The sequence below is a fragment of the Alternaria ethzedia genome (assembly GCF_023757985.1).
Source record: "Alternaria ethzedia strain BMP 0044 chromosome Unknown scaffold_1, whole genome shotgun sequence".
NCBI classification, from domain to species: Eukaryota; Fungi; Ascomycota; class Dothideomycetes; order Pleosporales; family Pleosporaceae; genus Alternaria; species Alternaria ethzedia.
Window position 1 is genome coordinate 1,520,178 of NW_026056194.1, and position 20,129 is coordinate 1,540,306.

General features: G+C 54.3%; 3 protein-coding genes across 3 annotated transcripts; 1 reads left to right on the forward strand and 2 right to left on the reverse strand.

The window, feature by feature from the left end:
- Positions 1-758: 758 nt before the first annotated feature.
- On the forward strand, positions 759-2,651 carry J4E87_000481 (uncharacterized protein; the record flags this gene model as incomplete). Its single annotated transcript, XM_049372138.1, has 3 exons — positions 759-840; positions 890-1,119; positions 1,173-2,651. 3 exons carry the CDS (start codon positions 759-761, stop codon positions 2,649-2,651), a joined length of 1,791 nt encoding a protein of 596 aa, XP_049238272.1.
- Positions 2,652-3,398: 747 nt separating this feature from the next.
- J4E87_000482 (uncharacterized protein) lies at positions 3,399-4,671 on the reverse strand (the record flags this gene model as incomplete). The annotated part of the gene is made up of 2 exons (XM_049372139.1): positions 3,399-4,522; positions 4,578-4,671. The coding sequence occupies 2 exons, from the start codon at positions 4,669-4,671 to the stop codon at positions 3,399-3,401; spliced, it is 1,218 nt and encodes a 405-aa protein (XP_049238273.1).
- Positions 4,672-5,950: 1,279 nt separating this feature from the next.
- J4E87_000483 (putative Hybrid PKS-NRPS biosynthetic cluster) lies at positions 5,951-18,220 on the reverse strand (the record flags this gene model as incomplete). The annotated part of the gene is made up of 4 exons (XM_049372140.1): positions 5,951-8,883; positions 8,941-10,740; positions 10,794-14,008; positions 14,124-18,220. The coding sequence occupies 4 exons, from the start codon at positions 18,218-18,220 to the stop codon at positions 5,951-5,953; spliced, it is 12,045 nt and encodes a 4,014-aa protein (XP_049238274.1).
- Between the last annotated feature and the right edge of the window lie 1,909 nt (positions 18,221-20,129).

Below are 20,129 nucleotides of genomic sequence, written 5' to 3' on the forward strand. Positions count from 1 at the left end.
GCTTGCATGCTGGAAACGCCAAGCAGAGTCTGTTGCAAAATCCTAGGCCTGCCCGTCAGCTTTCGGACACTGTTCTGGAAGGTGAATTAACGCTCGAGCAAATAACATGCGTGGGAGATAGGCCAGACCCAGGGCCGTGGGAGGGCCTGGTTCAGCTGGTAGATGGATGTCGACGTCTGGCGACCGTTGATGTTACCCACGTTTTGGCGTGCGATGATTCCATTGGCTGCCGTTACTACACGAGACCACTCCGCGCCCGAACGCTACGAGCTTTGCCAAGATGCGGCCAAGAGACATGGCTGTCAAAGTTATCGGCTTGGTAGCGTCAATGAGAGTTTCGTGCTGAAAGCGCTAAGCTCCGCCATCATTCACCAGAGTTGCTTGACTGCGCTAGTGGGGAGATCTTGACGGCCTTGGCAAGAAATCCGCCATTCTGCTACGCCCTACCCAATCACAGATTCATTTCGAGCACACGTTTTCTTGGCGAATGCTCTCACGTTGCGGCCTCTGAGTGGTGGCTGTATAGTAGCTGGAGATGCAGGGCGTCGGATGTCACCCATCAGTCTGGAATCCATCGAAGGGATAGACGCCGTAAGCCAATGCGGGCCTTCTCCGCCGCAAAGAGCGACCTGAAGCGTCTCTTTCAATATATATACATGTCTCACAGAGGCCCCTTCCTTACTTTCGGCATCCCAGCTCCAACTTCAAACAGCCTTCTTTGTCATCGAGCGACTTGTACTGCTCGAGGATCAGTCATCATGGCGCGTCTTACACAGTACAACTATGTCTTCGCCATTGGCACTTTCTTTGCCATGCTCGATGCATACAACAACGGTGCCAGTACGTGCAATACTGTCACTTCATCATGCTCCAGACTAACACTGTACAGACGATGTCGCCAACGCATGGGCTACCTCTGTGTCTTCCCGGTCGGTCTCCTACCGCCAGGCCATGATTCTGGGTACCATCTTCGAGATGGTCGGTGCCATCACCGTTGGTGCTCGTACCGCTGAGACGATCAAGAATGGCATTATCCCTCCCAATGCTTTCAAGGACGATGCTGGTGTTCAGATGCTCGCATTCACTTGTGCTCTCGCTGGTGCCTCCATGTGGGTTATGGTAAGTGCCATTGTACTCATTGCATGTGGAGCATACACTGACTCCGTATATAGTGGTGCACTAAGCACTCCGCTCACGTCTCATCGTCTTACTCGCTCATCTCTTCCGTCGCTGGTGTTGGTGTCGCTGTTGCCGGTGCTGCCAACGTACAATGGGGCTGGAACAAGGGCAAGGGTCTTGGTGCCATCTTCGCAGGTCTCGGAATGGCACCTGCCGCTTCTGCCTGCTTCGGTGCCATCATCTTCATGCTGATTAAGATGACCGTCCACGTCCGCAAGAACCCCATTCCATGGGCCATCTGGACTGCACCCTTCTTCTTTCTCGTTGCTGGAACCATTTGCACACTTTCTATCGTCTACAAGGGATCGCCCAACCTCGGTCTCAACAAGAAGCCCGCGTGGTATGTCGCAACCGTCACCATGTCTTGCGGTGTCGGTCTAGCCTTCCTATCCTTTCTCTTCTTCGTCCCTTACCTACACGCCAAGGTTGTGAAACGCGACCACACCGTCCGCTGGTACCACGTCTTCCAAGGTCCTCTTCTCTTCAAGCGTCTCGCCCAGGATGGCGTCGAGGCTGCCGTTGTTCCCGACTATGCCGTCGTCCAGGAGGATGAAGAGATGAAGAAGCCCGAGCAGAACAACGACTCCGAAGAGGGCATCACCGTCCACGATCACGAGAAGATGGCCGTCTCCACCGACATCGCCGAGCACCAACAACCCAGCTACAAGGAACTCGTCGCCCAAGGCCAAGAGCGCTTCCACTCCAAGCTCCGCGCCAAGAAGGGACCTCTCGGCTGGGCCATGCGCTACCTCCACGAGAACAAGATCCAAACCGGCGAGATCTACGAAAAGAAGAACATGCTCATCACGCTGAAGCGCATCCCCGCCATGCTCGTCGTCGGCGCCCTCTACGGCGTAAACTACGACATCCACGCTGCGCAAACCGGTATCCACGGCACACCCGAAGGCCGCCGCATGGAGCGCGTCTACAGCCACGCAAAGAAGTACTCCAACGAAGTCGAGCACACCTACTCCTTCGTCCAAGTCCTCACCGCCTGCACCGCCTCCTTCGCCCACGGCGCCAACGACATCGGAAACGCCGTCGGCCCCTGGGCCGTCATCTACGGCGCGTGGAACACAGGAAAAGCCTCGCAGAGCAAAGCATCTGTGCCCGTCTGGCAACTCGCCGTTCTCTCTGCTACCCTCTCCCTCGGTCTTGTTACTTACGGCTATAACATTATGAAGGTCATGGGTAACAAGATTACTTATCACTCGCCTAGCAGAGGTTGCAGCATGGAAATGGGTGCCGCGCTTACGGTGCTCATCTTCTCGCAGTACTCGCTTCCTGTTTCGACGTCCATGTGTATTACCGGTGCGACGGTTGGTGTGGGTCTTTGCAATGGTACGCTCAAGGCTGTTAACTGGCAGAGAGTGGGGCTTTTGGTGTTTTCGTGGATTATGACTATTCCCATTGCGGGGACTATCGGTGGTGTTTCTTGCGCTATCGTTCTTAACGCTCCTCACTTCGGTTGAGTGGTGGTTTCGGAGAGGTTGGGGGATGTAGAAGTGTTTGCGGTCGCTTCTTTTAGAAAGGATGGTGGAATAGCTCTTATACCTACTTGCGTTTTAGTAGCGGCACCTTTGTGTGGTTAGCGTGCGAATCGTCTATTCATGCACATAATTCATCAACTCCCATCTTCCTGCCATGCCTACACTACCACTTGAAGAACTTGCTACAGCCATACAGACTTCTTGCCTCGCTTCTACTGCCTTTGATATTCTTGCGCAATCTGTTACATACGATCGTGCACTTTCGACAAAGCATTCTGGCTACATGGGTGCAGTGGGTAGCATTTCTTTTTCCCCTACATGACCACGCCGCGGCATCTAGTTAAGGTCAATGAAACAACATGGCTTTGGAAAGTATTGGAAAAGCTCACTTCGGGCCACTATAGGCAAAGACGGAAAATGGAGACGGGGGTTTGTTACTTTAAAGATCATGGTGCTAAGTACTTCCAGCCTCAACAATGGTGTTCCTACTCATAGCAGATTCGAAAATCAGAAAACTTGGAAAAGAAAAAATGTTTGCGCGGTATCTAACGGGCTGGGCGTCGTGCTGATACTGGGGTACCGGGCTTAGTCCACCCGAACTGCCCTGCTCTTGGAATATAAGAAGAAGGAGTCGAGAAAGGAGACCATTTCGCTAGGCATCCGAAAGGTCCGAAACGCATCAAAATCTGCAACAACATCCACAATCTTCGAAGCAAGAGGCATTCCAACCTACTGACCACGTCCGTTTCCTCGGCCACCTGGTCTACCACCGCGGCCTCCACGGCCTCCACGAATATTTCCATTACGACGCTGCCGTTCTGCATTGATGCGGTCAGCTTCGGCTCGACTCAGGGCGTAGCTTGTCTGATTGTAGTTCCATGGTGGCTGTACTACTTGACCGGACGGCTGCGTGGTGCCACGACCCCGTCCCCGTCCAGAGGAGCGGCGGTTGGAAGAAGATCCTCGTCCACGTCCACGTCCACGTCCACGGGGAGCTGGTTGCGGTGGTTCCGGAGCCGGGTCTTGGACTAAGTTTAGGTTGCGCAACACGGCCGTGAGGGCCGACATATCGGGAGCTGGCGGGTCAGGCGACGTGATCTCCGAGGCTCCAAAAGGGGAGTAGGAGCTCGAGGCCTGCGGAGGGTTCGCCGAGCTGGGGGCGTTGGGAACAGGTGGGTTTAGGACACGGTCCAGGACATCTTGAGTGACATTGTTGAAAGCCTGGAGGACAACCCTCTGGCCTGCAAGCGTTGTGCCATTGAGCTGCTCAACAGCCTGGTCGCGGCCCTCAGCTGTTTGCATCAAGACAATAGCAGACAACATGCGATTTCCTCCGAGTTCAGCACGATCAATACCTTCGGGGCGAAACGGGTGGAGAAACGCCATGACCACATCGTTATCGAGCTCGGGCGGGATGTCGGTCATAAAGAGTAGTCGGTTCCGCGAATCTTCTCGATTATCGAGATCAGGAGAAGGGACGCGATGCGGGGGTAAAACGTCACCCAGATTTTGGAGAACTCGTGGAATTAGCTCAGCGAGAGCTGATCGCTTCTTCTCCGCCTGGGCTTTGGCCTGAGCCTCTAGTTCTTTCTCCTTTCGAGATTCTTCTTCACGCTCCCGCACGACCTTTTCGTGTTCTTCTTGCAGTAATTGGCTCTCCTTTACTCTTGCTTCTCGTGCTTCTCGACGCCGCACGGCATCTTCTTCGCGTCGACGTGCTTCGTCTTCGCGGGTGATCCCAAGATCTGGGAAGTCCGAGTCGGTAAGCCCACGAGTACCGTAAGGCCGTCCAGGTAAGGCCGAGTCAGGGCCAGAAAGTCCAGGGCGAACGAAACCGTCGTGATTGTCGTTGACTGTGGAGAGGTTAGCAAATAGTTTGCGAAGGGCTTGTCAAGATCGAACACTTACCTATATAGTTGCCAGAAGGAGCAGCTTCCACGCGCACACGATTGCCACGGATGTAGTCACTCGCTATGTGTACGGGATGCATATGCCCGAACATGACATATACACTCGAATTCGCCCCTGTTCGTGGATGAGCTGCGCGAACCTGATCGAGGATCATATGCTGTTGGAAGAAATCGCGGATGTCGTCTTCAGTCGCGGCGCGTGGGACATTGTCTACACGCCAGACTCGGTTACCGGCAGGTCGACTGTATCTAAACTCAACCATTTGACAGAATATAGCTAGAGCTTCAAGTCTTTTGGAGATTATTAATAAGAGGGCGGGGTATAGAGAAGGAGGGAAGAATGGGTCGAGATTATATACGTAGCGGGTAGGAAGAGAAGGAACAACTTCGGTGTGCGTAAACAGTGCGAGACAGACTTCGCGGAGTGGTTAATAAGTTCCATGGAAGGGCACTCGCGAAGGAAAAAAATGTTTGTATACAGCAATTAGTGAAAGAGTCGCAACCAATTCATGATTGATCAGGCAGCGCGACCCGTGGGTTTTCATGACCAGTGACAATGAATGTCGAAGGAATGTTGCCATGACAAAGATTGGCCACTTTGGATAGTCGTCAGTAGGAGATAAGTTTCTTGGCCTAGCCATGCACCGTATTCAGTGTCAAATTTGGGTTATCGTGAAGAGCTAAGATCGCGAATGTAGATCCTAGCGACTGTAATCCGAGGGCGTCCACCAGTTACTCCACGATATGACAACCCACACGATAATGCCACTTCCTCTAGGTATTGCAGTAAACATAATCGAGATGTCAATTTGACCAGATGATAGGACAGTCGCGAAGTGCAGTGAAATAGATGATGACGCAACGAAAGAAGAAGCTATGTCAATCAGCATCTTCGGTATAGCGATGAGGTTTTACTGATATGAACGTGCTGTTGCTGCGCTTGCGACCAATACAGTTGCCCTATGAAGCAACATTGTGTGGTGCGACTTGAAGTTTGAGGACGCAGGGCAAGGTGAAAGCTAGATGCTGAGGTCATGAGCATCGGCTGGAAATGTGATTGCGTCAACCCGGCCCGTGCGCCACCAGCGCCGCTTCTTGAACTCCAAATCTCCAGACGCGCCGAGCACGCGTCAACGACTAACGCGCATCGTGTTCTCATCCGGAACTGCCTCAGATTCCATAGAGTAGGTATGCGCACGAAAAAATATTGATGACATCTCTACCTTGTACCCACTCCCCAAACTATGCCGGATATCACCAAAGTCCTCCTAACCTAAGCAATTCCACAACGCCTATCCTAGCTCCCTGATATGTGCTCCCGAGTGAGTAACAAAGTCAAGTATCTCCCATAACTATCACCACAAGCAGCATCTAGTTCTCTTTGCTCAGCAACAGCTTCTGTCCGACCTGCAGTCCACCATGCGCATCGGCGTCGCGCAGGAACTCGCCCACCAGAGGATTCATACCACTCCGAACCGCACCATCCACCCACTCGCCTATAGGCAACGATTCCAGCCCACTACCCGCCTCGCCGCTCAACAGCTCCCGAATGCTCTGTACGGGGATGATCTGGTCGCCTGCGTGGTGCAGATACTCGACTCGCGAGTTGCTGTCAGCACCTGCAGTCGCCTGCAAGACCGAACCAGCGATGCCCTCGGTGACGTTCTCGAGAGAGACAAGATCTACATAGCCTGTCCAGCGGCTCAAGTCGGGCAGCGCCTTGATCAGGGATCCATATTCGAGGAGATTGGACATGATGTCCTCAGCTGCATCATCGCCCATGATGGCTGAGGGCCGGTGGATGAACACTGGCAGGCCGATCTGCTGGCTCGCCTTTTCCAGGAAAATCTCGCTGACCCACTTGGAAGCCGCATAGCCGTTAGCTAACCCTGCGCCACCGTCTGGATGAGGTGGGAAGCGGGCGAGCGACTCTGGAGCTAGCGTCTCGGACTTGTTGAACTTGCCTGCCGTAGCAGTCGAGACGAAATGGAGCGGAATCCGACGAGTAGATGCGAGTCGCACGAGTTCCTTTGTAGAGGAAACATTGGCGCTCCTGAGAGACTGGTATGTCTTGAGGAACGACACGTCTGCACCGTTGTGGATGATGGCGTCTGCTGAGGCTGAAATCGACTTGGCCTCCGCTTCCGTTAGTCCGCAGCGCGGAAGAGAAAGATCACCCTTGTGCAGTACGACCTTGGAGCAGCTTGCAAACTCGGCCAACTTGCTGATGTCGCGAATGGCAATGCAATGTATCTTGCCAACATCGGGGGCCTGAACTAGCAGTCGGAGCAGAGAGCTGCCCAGGAGGCCTGTCGCGCCGCTGATTACCACAGTCTTGGGAGACGTGTGGTTCTGCATTGCTACTCCCGTAGGTTGGTGTGTGCTCCCTTCCAGAATGTCACTGGGGATCGCAGTTTCAGCCTCCCAGTCGATCGGCTTGTCAGCATCTGAAGATGCATCCTGCATCATGGTTGCCATGGCGCCCAGTGTGCTGTTCTCAAAGAGCTTCAATAGGGGAAGGCTGGCTTTGAAAGTCTTGTTGATGAGCTGCCGCAGCTCGATGAGCAGCATGGAGTTGCCACCAACGTGGAAAAAGTCAGAACTGGCGTCGATACGATGCACCTCCTGCATCTGCTCCGGCAGTGTGTCTAGCCAGACCTGGACCAGCTTGGATTCCATCTCTGTCAGCTCCTCTGTCGATTCCGATCCCCGCACAGTGCTTGGAATAGCGAGTCCTCGGAGGGCTCTTCTGTCCACTTTTCCGGCTGCATTTAGTGGCATCGAGGAAACGGCGATAATGGCCGCGGGCCGCATATACTGCGGCAGGTCCAGCGATGCGGCGAGGTTGCCTAGGAATTGGATCTCGCTCTCCACCGAGTTGTCCGAAGGCGACAGCACCGCATGTGCAATCAACAGTGCAGGGTCACCCCGAGGCGTTACTGCCACCATCTTTACACGTCCTTTGGCCGCGTCCAGTATGGACTGTTCTATATCTTGCAGTTCGATACGCAGGCCTCTGAGTTTGATCTGCGTGTCTCCATCGATGCGACCGATGATTTCCAAGGAACCATCTGATCTGAGGACGCCCTTATCTCCAGTTCGGTACATTCTAGTCCACCCGTTCTGTGTAGCCACCGAAGACGGCATAGGGTCGTGCAGGAACTTGCTCTGCGACTCATCACTGCTGTTGATATAACCCATGGCAACGCCTGCGCCCGCGATGCAGACTTCTCCGGACCAGCCGATCGGCAAGACGCTCAAATCTTGATCCACGATGTAGACACCGTAGTTTGGAAGGGTCCTACCGGCTGGGACAAGGCCATCATTGTGGTTCAGCAAGCTCAGATCCAGCTCGCTTGACGACATGGCGCATTCGGTCGGGCCGTAAGCGTTGAAGTAGTGGAATTCGTGTTCGAAGCGGGCACCGAGCTTACGGAAGCTTTGCAGGAGCTCAGGCAAGAACTTCTCACCACCTGCCGTGGCATATGCCCAGTGCGTGCTTTGAAAAAGGCTAGCCGCGCCGTGCCTGAGCCAGGCGAGATATTCCGACGGGGTTGCGCTGGTGTACGTGATCTTCTCTTCCAGCACGATGTTGGCCACGGCTACAGGATCTTTGCGGAGGACTTCCGGAACGATGACGAGAGTACCTCCATTGGCGAGCGCCATGAAGATCTGGTTCAGAGACATGTCGAAACCCACGGAGCTCTGCTGCAAGACCGTCTCACGTCCAAACCCATGCGTGTGCACCAAGGCTTCTACGTGGTTACGCAAGCTACCGTGTGACAACATCACGCCTTTGGGAATTCCCGAGGTTCCACTGGTGAACAGTATAGCTGCCGGCTCGCTCGCTCGGGCGGAGACCGGAGGAAGGCTTGATGTCCCATTTTGGAGAAGGAGGACATCCAGAACAGCCACGGATGGCGAGAGTTCCATGCTCTCGGTCTGAGGAGCCGTCGTGGTGTTGACAAGCAGCGCAGAGCACTTAGACTCTTCCATCATGACGCGGAGCCTCGCTGGTGGGATGTTGCAGTCCAAGGGAACGTAGACAGCGCCAACTCGTAGAATGGCAAGCAAGGAAAACACAAAGTGGGGCGACGGCTCCTGGAAGACCGCCACAACCGATCCTGGATTCGTGCCTGCCTTGAGAAGTGCGGATGATATCCTTCCGACATGTTGATCAAGCTGTTGGTATGTCCACGACGCGCCGTTGCAGTCTTTGACTGAGGTTTCGTCCGGGTGCTCGGCGATCATCTCGTCGATACGATGCGCCAAAGTCTCCGGCCACTTGGAAATCATTACTGGACCTGCAAGACGTTGTTAGCGCTCCGGGTCTATGTTAAATGTGTAGACAGCCGACTTACCTTTTCCAAACTCGATCGCAGTGCTGACATCCTGACTTGAGAACAAGGACACGTCCTGCAAGGCCATTCCGCAAGACCGAGAAAGGTCGTTCAACAAGGCGAAGTACATGTCCAGAAGCTGGGATGCATCGCTTTCAGAGTACAAACCGCGCTGCACCAATAGAGTGACCCGAGTTTCGCCCCCTGGATTCTCGATGATGTCCAGAGACACGTCGTAACCGGACCCCGGAAGATCAATTGACTTCACTTCAGCCTCTGCACTGTCAAAGCGTCGCTTCTCACTCACACCCTGGCGATAGTTGATGAATGCTTGGAAGAGAGGACTGATTGCTGTCGACCTCTCGCAGCTCACGTTGTCGAGCAAAACATCGAATGGCAGCCTCGAGCGGGACATTGCTCGATAAGCCTTCTTGCGCGTGTCTTTCAGCACCTCCTCGAATGAGTGCTGATTCTCCAAATGGAACCTGAGCGGCAGCAAGTTCAGGTACATGCCGATGCTCTTCGCGACTCGGTCGTCCCAGCGGTTGGCGTCGGCCATACCAATGCAAACATCACTGTTGCCGAACAGCTTGAATAGGAGGACCTCAAACACGCCCAGGTGGAAGTGGAATAGATTTGCCTTCCGCTCGCGACATGCGTCTTGGATCTGCGATGAGAGCTGCATGTCAATGACGCGACTCACCGAGTTGTGCGCGTATGCGGCCAACGGGACGCGATTCTTGGCCGCCGAGAATGGAAGAAGTGGGAGCGGCGACGGCGGTGCTGCGAACTCGGACCGCCAGTACTCTATCTCACCTTGCATTACCCCCGATGCCAAGTCCCCGCGCAGTTTCTCCGAGTAGGACGAATACTGATACGCTGGCTCAACGTTCAGTTCTTGGCCGTTGTAGGCTTTCTGTAGGTCGTCGAGGAGGACCTCCAGACTGATGCCATCCATAATAATGTGGTGGGATCCAAGGAGAAGATAGCTCTTCGTTGGTGTCAAGCTGAGATGCACAATGCGCATGCAGTCGCCATGCTCGATATCATAGACGTGGTTCTTGAGTCTCTCCAATTCGCGTGCCACGCCCGCTTCATCAGCGAGAGGCACAGTCTCGAGGCGCAAACGCGAAGTTTCGGAAATGCCCTGCACAGGTCTCTGATTCTCATCCACGAAGAAAGAAGTCCGGAAAGACTCGTGCCGTGCTGCCACCTTCTGGACGGCGCTTTCCAGATTGCCTAGTCTGATAGTACCGTTGACCGCCACACATATAGTGCTGTTCGCCGTCGTTTGGTCTTCCATCAGGTGTTTCTGGAACCAGAACCGGGACTGGCCTGGTGAAATGGGGAGTATCTTGTCAAAGCTTGGCTTGGTCACCTCATTGGAGTCTGCGACCGAGCCAGAGGTGGCGGACGATGACTCCTGCTTATCCAAGTCATCATCGCTCAAGTGGCTTGGGCTGGACGAGTCTGTGCTTGTCTGTGGGGTTCTTGATGGAGATGGATCAGTGGCATCGGGGATCGGCAATGGCGTCGCATCCGGAAGCATCACTTCGGGGCCAGGAGAGGTGTCGCCTTGGTCTGGAGTTTGGCGAGCTGGCGTGTTGGCCACTGCGTGATCGAGAAGTTCTTGAACCAGACCGCCGGATAAGATCATGAACACAGGCACTTCGGTCTGGAGCTCCTTCAAGAACCAGGAACGAATCTCTACAGCGACCAAAGAGTCGACGCCGAGATCATCAATTCGTGATGTAAGAATCTGGGACGCCTCTTTGTCGTCTGGAATCTGGAGTATAACGCGCAGCTTACGGATGAAGCCATCTAGGGATTGTCAGTCTTGCGCTGCAGTGCATCGCCAGGATATACACGCTTACCTTGCACGATATCGCGAATCTCCTCCTCTGTAGCTGCTTCGACCAGTCGGCTCTTGATCGACGCGTCAGCCGCCCGTTTGGTGCTCTTGCTGTCACCCACTTGGTCGTTTTGAAGGCAGTGCTGGAAACGAGGGAACCTGGGCCAACGGATCATCACATCGTCGAGTCCAGACGTTCTCAATGCTGTCATGACCTCGGGATTTCGCCCAGAGAGCGGATGGGATGCTAAGACGGCCTCGCCAAAGCAGAGGTGGAATTCCCTCTCGGATAGCAGCAAGAAGCCGACCTTGAAAGAAGCCTCGTGCACGCTGCCCAAGAACCCATGATTGCGGTTGATGTATCCTACACCCATAACAGCGCCGATGTGGAAGATAGATGCCGCTAGGCCTTGGCTGCGACGCTTGTTCGCGAGCGCCGTCATGAAGGAGTTGGCGGCGCTGTATGCTGCTTGCCCGCGATTGCCGGCAATGGTGACAGCCGAGGAGAAAAAGACGAAGAAATCCAGCGCATCCGCGCCTCCACGGAAGAGCTCGTCCAAAAAGATGGCTCCGCAAAGCTTGGGCCTTAGCACCTTGGTCATCTTCTCGAGCGGCATCTCTGAGAATGAGACGTCGTCGAGAACCATGGCTCCATGAGCGATACCTGCGATGGGCGGGAAGTTCTGACGGATGTGGTCAACAAGCGACGAGAGCGCAGCCTTGTCAGTAATGTCGTTCGCAAAGACTTCAACCCTCACCCCGTCTTGCTTCATGCTCTCCAGCCATCTGGCATCCATCTTCGGTGAGCGACTCGTGAGCACTATGTTCCGCGCTCCGTGCGATGCCATCCAAGTGCAGGTGGACTGCGCCAAGTCGCTGGTTAGTCCAAACATGACATATGTCTTGTCGCTCTTGAAGTGGACGAGGCCGTCGACCGTGGAAATCTGCACTGGAACCGGGCAGGCGCTGTTCCAGTCCAAGACGGCTGGAGTGGCAGTCTCGATTTCGGACCCACCAACCAGCTGTTCCAATGTTATAGGGGCCAAGTTGGAGCTCAGAGGCTTCGACAGGAGCGTGTCCCTCATTGCCCACTGCACAACCCTGTGGAGTCTTGGGCGGAGATCCTGTATGGCAAAGCCACGAGCATGCTGCAGTGCTTGTATCCCTGCGAGCGTCGTCCGAAGGCAGGAGTCGGGTAGAGCGGAAGCGATCATCTCGCCCAACTGCCTCTGTTGGGCATCCTTGGAGCCGTTCACAAACATTGCGACAGCAGAGGGCAGCAAAGACCGAACCTCGCGCTTTTGAGCGTAAGAATCAATGCTGATCCACGCGCCATCAGCGACTGGTGTGGCGGAAGTGGTGAAGAAGACGGTCACGTTGATGAGAGATGCAGCCTCGATGACGCTGGACGCTAGTTCTGGAGATGGCTCATGGATGAGGAGTGTAGAGTCTCTCCGACACACAGAAAGCAGGTTCTCGACACGCAGCAAATTGTCCAGCTGGGAGAGGAATTGAGATTCGCTACCCGCAGGCACTTCAACCTCTACCACGTCTTCTGGATGGACTAAGGCATGCGAGCCATTGGTCGGCGTAATGGAGACGACAGATTTGGCCGTGGCCATGTTCGTACCCAAGACCAGATAGGCCGGCTGAAGAGGAGCCGTAAGCACAGGCGCCAAGAGCGAGTAGGCAACCTTGATCACCACATCCGAAGCATCTTCGACAACACCCTGCCGATTCGACATGGACATCCTGGTCTGGAGAGAACTATTATGAACCAGAGCCGGCTTGGTAGAATCGAGCGAGAGATTGACCGGCGTGGTCTGCGGGTCGATGGCATGGTATATGGTTCGCTTGGATGCGTTGTACCGGTCGTTGATGACGTTTTCGTGATGAACGCGCGCAACCATGAACTGTCCGTTCTCAAGAGCGAGCTCATGCTCTTGTGTCCACAGCATCTTGTCGATGCTACCGTTCTTCTCCCATGTGGTGCCATAGCGCAGGCGTATGAGTGTCTCCAGAAGTTGTCGAGGATCGGGCTTGGTGCCGCTTTCCAGATCGAGCACTTGCGCAACTAGGTCGGGGATTTCGAGCAGCACGGTTCGTATGAGACCGATCGACATGTTCATATACGGCTCATCCGACCTGCAACCCTGTGTTACCCAGAGGACGGTTCCTTGGGTCTCGAATAGTCGCTGTATTCCCTTGAGCGCCTGTTCTGACAGGGAGCGGAAGATGGGCTCATCCAATTCCGCTAGGCAAAGAATCGCGCTGTTAGGTGTCGTCGTGGCGGAGCCTGTCATATCACCAAGTGTCCGATAGACGGCATGCTTCACGCCAAACGGCTGGATTAGCCGAACGATTTGGCTAATGAGCTGGCTGGTACCCAACGTCTGACCACCGATGATCACTAGGTCCCATTCCTCTTCGTCAACTGGCTTGTAGGTGCTGAAGGAGGAAAGTGGCTCGCGGAGCAGCGAGACGCGGTCATCGACAGCTTGTGTAACCCAGACAGTCAGCGTTGAAGGAAATACATCGATCTCGGGGGTGGCCGTGTCAATGCCCGAGAAGCCGCATTCAAGGAGCAACTGGTGCCATTCGAGCGTCGATACACCAGGCGACAGCATTCTCCCGTCGTTCTGACCTAGCCACCAACCTGTGGTGGCAGACATCATGAAACCGGTACGGCTCACGTCATTGTTGGTGATCTCTTGCATGACTAGGTAGCCTCCAGGCTTCATGAGCTGGCGTGCATTCCTCAGAGTGCGGCGTAGATCAGTCGTCGCGTGGAGGACCAGAGAGGCCACGACCATGTCGTACGAATGTTCTTCGTACCCTTGTGCCACGACGTCTTTCTCGCAGTCCAGAGTCTTGAATATCATCTTGTCGCTCACGGCAGAGAATACCTGTTGTGCAGTCTCGAAGAAACCCGAAGAGATGTCGGTATAGGTGTAGGAGGCGAAGGAGCGGCCGATCTCTTTCATGATCACCTTGGTAGCTCCACCTGTACCAGCACCGATCTCCAGTACCTTCATGCGGCCGTATCGATGCACAATCTGCTTCACGGTCTGGCCGAGGAAGAGAGACCACTCTCGCAGGCCCATACCGACCTCGTAGAAGCGATCCAGGAGACCGTCCTTGGTCATGTGCTCGAGAATTGTTGTCTCGCCTCTGAGAACGGCCGGAAGGTTGTCACCTACTGCGCGGGCTAGCTGGAGCTCCGTCCTGTGTGCCCATCTGCGCGAGATTCAAGTCAGCATTCCTGATCGAAGAGCGAAGGAGGTAGAAGCAAGAAAGAAAGCCGAAAAAGAAGGTGCGCTTTGTCACGAGAGGAGGAAGGAGTATAACATACTTGACTTTCAAGGCCGCGATGTCGTCTGCAGTGTCATCCAGCCATCTGCTCTGAGAGTATGGTCTTGTTCCGGTGGTAGAAATGACGTGGTGGTAGAACTCGAACATGCACTCAAAATGCCACTCGAGGTTCATGGTTTGTCTGACGTCCTTGGGGAAGGTGCTGGTGATGTTCCTCATGTAATCGAGAACGACCCTTTCCATGACCTCAGCGAACTCGTAGTCCTCAGCCGTGGACCTGAAACCGCCCATGGCCAACTCGCAATCTGGGTTGAGCGGCGCCCAGATGTGCTCGGTGAAGAACTTCTTGTCCATATCCGCGGTGGGCTCAGCAAAAGCGACGACTTGAATACCCTCCATCTGAACCAGGCCGGCGCCCTCGTGGGTATAGATGTCGACGTCGCCGCGGAGTTGCTTGGAAGTCATCGGGTTCTCAGTCAGGTGCGCGCACGAGTTTACGCTCTTGCTTTCTGCCCCGAGATGCTGCTCGCACAAACCGACGTTGACGCGGAAGCTTTTGATCCCAGTGGGAACATGCAGCTGTTGAAGACTGCCATCACCCGGGAAGCAATACGCCAAGAAGATGCCCTGCAGCGCCGTGTCCAGCATAGCCGGGTGTAAGAGCATCTGCACTGGCTCATCATCCTGTGCAGGCACTGAGATGGTCGAAGAAGAGTAGTCGAGTCTTCTCTCGATGGAAGAGAGCGTCCGGAAGTCGCCGCTATAGCTGTAGCCAATGGGCTCCAGAGAAGAATAAAACCGGTCTTCTGAGACGCTGGTGAGATTCGGAGGATCACTTTTTCGAGACGGCAGCCATCGGGGATGCGCTTCTCCAGTCGTCACTCGGATTTTACCAGTCGCATGCGTGGACAGGAGTTCTACTTCTGCATTGTTCGACGCATGGTACGAGAAGGAAGCGACGTAACTCTTGTTACCTTCTTCCTTGGCGATGTTGTGCAGCGTGAAGAGTGTCTCGATGCCGGCATCGCTATCCCCAAAGACTAGCGGTTTACCGAGGCTGAAGTCCTGTATCTCGATCACAGCAATGTTTTCGTCTGGCGACAGCGATCTAGCTGCCTCCACGGCGGTGGCGATGTAAGCTGTTGCTGGATAGATGACCTGATCCTGAAGCTGATGGCCCCGGACCCAAGGCATCTCACTGAGCTTAAGCAGATTCCTCCAGCGAATCTCGTTCTCGGTCACATCTGTCGTTCTCGCGCCGAGTAACGGATTGTGAGGGTTCTTGGCGCTGGCTACAGCTCTAGACATCCGAGATTCGTGCCAGTAGAGTCTGTCGTGCTCCCAATGGTATGTGGGAAGGTCTTTCAAGAGATCTCGGCTGAGTGCACCGGATGTCGATAGGTCCATTGTATGGAAGTCGATTGGAGAAGGAGAGAACCGAGACCACAAGTCGCCAAGGGCGTTGCTGAACGTAACGATATCGTCTTTCCCACGGTGCAGCAAGCCCACATACGGCACTGCTTCCGCATCACTGTGGGCACGAAGCGTCTCTAATACTGGTCCCTTCAACGCTGCATGTGGGCCAACTTCGATAGCGAAGTCGAATTGGCCTTCTTTGGCAGTGGCAGCAGACTGTACGGCCTGGGAGAAGAGAACAGGCCGGAGCAGGTTATTCACCCAGTATGAGCCAGAGAGATCGCAATCACCTTGCATATCGCCGCGCATCTCCGTATTCTCATACGTGCTGGAGAACCACGAAGGACCTTCCGGCGTGTCATGTTGAGGTCGGATGTTGCAGCCCTTCAGGCCCTCGAGGAAACCAGCTGCCACCTTCTCCATGTGAGACGAGTGATACGCTTTGTCAACCTTCAAGACTCTTGCAAATTTCCCCTCGTCTTGGAGAATCTCCCTCGCCTGCTCGATAGCATCGCTATCGCCAGAAAGCGTGACGGCTGTAGGCGAGTTGTATGCAGCGACGCAGAAACGACCCTTGAACATAGGCAGTTCGCAAAGCTCGTTCGCGTCCTCTGCAGATGCGCCAGCGGCCATCATGGCTCCAGGCTTGTCGGATGGACACATGGTCGAATAGTAACCCCGGTAGTACGCGATCTTGACCGCCTCTGCTCGGGTGATGAACCCTTTGGCGTAAGCTGCGGCAATCTCGCCTGAGGAATGGCCGATGATCGCATGAAAGCTGACGCCTGCGCTGCGGAGAAGATCGTACAAGATAATCTCGATTGTGGTTGTGAGCGGCTGTGCATATGCAGCTTCTGCGACGCGAGACTCAGACGCATCGCAGGTGAGCTGCTCCGCAAGTGTCCAACTTGGTCTGTGTGGCTCAGGAAGACGCTGCAGTTCACGATCCAGGTCTTCGACTATTGCCCTGATATACGGACTCTTCATCAAGCCTTTGCCCATAGTCGGCCACTGTGCACCCTGGCCAGTGAACACGCCCAGGATCTGTACTGGCCGCGGCAGCTCTTTGGCACGGGTACCAAAACTGGAGCCAGTACCTCCTTCCGACGATGCCGCCAGTAAGTCGTCAATCTTGGCTTGGAGGTCATCCGCCGACTTTGCCGATATGCTGGCTCGGATTGCATGATGAGATCTTCGTGCATACAAGGTGTAGGAAAGATTGCCGAGATCAACAGCAGGATGAGATTGAAGGTATTTCGAGTAGTAAGACAAGACTCCTCGTAATGCACTGCTAGATGCAGCTGAGAAGTTGAAGGGTGAGAACAGCGGAATGGACAGAGTCGTACTGTCCGGTGTAGGGGTGCCTGTGGAAGGCAGAAAGTTCTCGATGATGACATGCGCGTTCGTACCTCCGAAGCCGAAGCTGTTGACACTGGCACGGCGAATACCATCCGCGAGATTTGGCCATGGTTTGGAGCGTGTCGCAATCTCGAGGTTTGTGTAGAACGGCTCCACAGCGGGATGAAGTTTGTTGAACAGCAGATTGGGTGGTATGACGCCGTGCTGTACTGCGAGAGAGGCTTTGAGAAGACCAGCCAATCCCGCAGTACCCTCCGTATGACCAATGACGGTCTTGATGGAGCCAACGTAGAGTGGATCGCCCTTATGGGACGTGCTATCGCCAGGGTGGAAGAAGGCTTTGCTGATAGCCTCAGCTTCCTTTGGATCGCCAGCCGCAGTTCCGGTTCCGTGCGCCTCAAAGTACTGGCAGCGCTGATTGGGGTCTTTTGGATCCAGCCCAGCCTTCTTGTAAGTCTGCTCGATGAGATCCATCTGTGCAGAAGCACTTGGCATGGTGATACCTTTCGTTCGACCATCCTGATTAACTCCACTCTCTCGAATGATGCACTCGATCTTGTCGCCGTCGGCGAGTGCAGTGCTGAGACGCTTCATAATTACAGAAGCTACACCCTCACCACGCGCATACCCGCTAGCATCAGCATCCCACATGCGGGACCGACTATCGGCCGACAACATGTGCAACGAGCTCTCAGCAATGTACTGCCCGGATCCAAGGATCATGTTAACCCCCGCCGCGACCGCAACGTCCGAGTCGCCGCTTCGTAGTAGCTGGACTGCTTGGTGCACCGCGACCAGACTGGAGGAGCACGCGGTGTCGATGGTCATACAGGGGCCATGCCAGTCGAAGAAATACGAAATGCGGTTCGACATGATACTTCGAGCCGTACCTGTCGGAGCATAGGTTGGCAAAGTGTCGACGTCTTTGTGCAAATGGTCGTGGTAGTCGGCACACATGAGTCCAACGTAGACCCCGGTACGAGAGCCGATCAAGGATTCCAGGGGTATTCCCGCCGCCTCCAGCGATTCGTAGACCACTTCCATCAGCAGGCGTTGCTGTGGATCAATGGCGGCTACTTCGACGGGCTTGATATTGAAGAAACCCGCGTCGAAGTGACGGTGGTCCTCCTCGAGAAAGTACGACTCCCGAACATCCGTCGTTGCGTGGTGGTTCGGGTCCGGATGGTAGAAGTTGTCGATGTTGAAACGATCCTCCGGGATGCGCTTGAGAAGATCGCGCGGATTGAGGAGAAGCTCCCAGAGTTTGGACGAATTGTTCGAAGAGCCAGGAAAGCGCATGCCGCTTCCAATAACGGCGATTGGCTCTCCGTTGCCATGTGGGGTCTCTCGGTGGGCAGTCATTGCGAATGCAAGATGTCGTATAGCTTGGGACGCGGTGTTGAAACTCGACAATGATCACAGACGCGCGAAAGGATTTGGTGAGGCAATGTTTCCTTGGTCAAGTAATCCCTTTCATTCGTACTATCGAACTACACTACTACCTACTAACTTGCATACAAATGCTCACTCAGGGCTGACCCAACTTTCCTGTGGCGTTCTCGACTTCGGCTTTTCGTGCAAACACCAACATTCGAGAGGATCTGGAGTCGTTGCTGTCAGGCTGATGTATTTCGGGGTCGGTGTCAGACTCGTATATACAGCCAGTCCGATTCGGGCCTCTGCATCGGTCAGTGTGCGAAAGCAGAACCCAAAGCGGATAGAAATGGTGCAAAGAAGAAGCTGCAGCCCGACCGCGCCTTTACCGAGTATCCCAACGTCGGTACTTTCTCTATCGATATGGGCAGCGAAAAGACCGAAGGGTTTGCTGAGCCGGCCACGGTGTCGGTACTAACATTCCGTACTCCCGAGACCGTACCAGCTTCTATTGAAGGGGAAACCGTAAGTACCGAAATGATGACACAACATATATGCGGATATATCTTTTTTCTACCATGTGCCTATTCGGTCCTGAGACACGACCCGCAAACATACGTCCTCGTTGATATCTACCTACCTAAGACGAGCGCACAACTGTTATAAAGTCTGGCAAGGCCAAAACAAGTCGTCATCCCAGTGTATCATTCGAGGTAAAAACGCCAACTCCAATCACGGTAAGTTCTTTTATACACAGAGATCGGTTATTGTTCCGATAAGGAACCGTGTACAAAATTCTAACGGTATCTCTTGAAGGTCTTCGACCTATTTCCACAGCAAATATGTCGTGGGGGCCGTTCATAAGTGACTGCATCTGCAAGACGCTAGTCTTCTTCAACGTCCTCGTCATACAAGCCCGCCTGACCTCGCGACTTACCCCGAGTTTCTCCAAAAACCTTGACACGATGCTACCGGGGCACAAAAGAGTCCTGTTCTCGTGGCTGAATCCTTCGGATTCGAGGCTGAACGCATTCCTGGTCCTCGTCAGTGCCTTGCTCTCGGTCGTGCTCTGGGTACAGAGCCTCCGCACTATCGGGCTACCGATTGGCTGTTTTTTGGCCTTGGTAGCGCTCTACTCCGACACGCAATTAGGGGAAAGCTTCGTCCCTCATTCGGCTCTTTTGTTGATGTGCTGCAGTGCGATGTATCTGGGGTAGTAGAGAAAGCATCACAAAGGCAATGGATGTTGTGCTGGATACTGTGCCACGCATTCAGGTGATTTGGCGCAACCGATGTAGCCGCGCGTTTGCAAAATCTTTCTTTATCGGGTACTTTAGCAACAAGCATGAGCTCTTGGACTGTGCCAGCTGCATTATATATACCAATAATATGTAACACCTTCCTCCCGCGTCACGAAGTCTTTGATCTTCTGGTAGAGAGAAGTCATCCAACCAAAGAGCCTCCGGGAGACCGGTCCGCTAGCGTGAGGCTAAGGAGTGGGCCCGCGCGTAGACGGCCAAAGCTTCACCCCTATCATGAACGTGGACGTGTGGAGTCACTTCGTACAGACCTCGCATCGTCAGCACATCGCACGCTCAACAATTCTGTCAAGAATGGGGGCTAGTCCTCGATCATTATTTCACACCCGCTGTGGTCACATATTGCGACATTCAATATTGCAATCTACCGTCCCCACTTCGCCTTCTCATTCCCACTCTATCGACGCCGTCATCCACATTGTCGTTTCCAACCTGCTCACTACAAACTGTCACAGCGCCTTGAGCGCAGCAACGATGAAGCACACCCAAGCCGGTAGATCCGTAGTCCACGCCCTAATCCAATTCATCCGAAGCCAAGATTCCATGGAGATGACAACATTGCCCTTTGGAACGTTCTT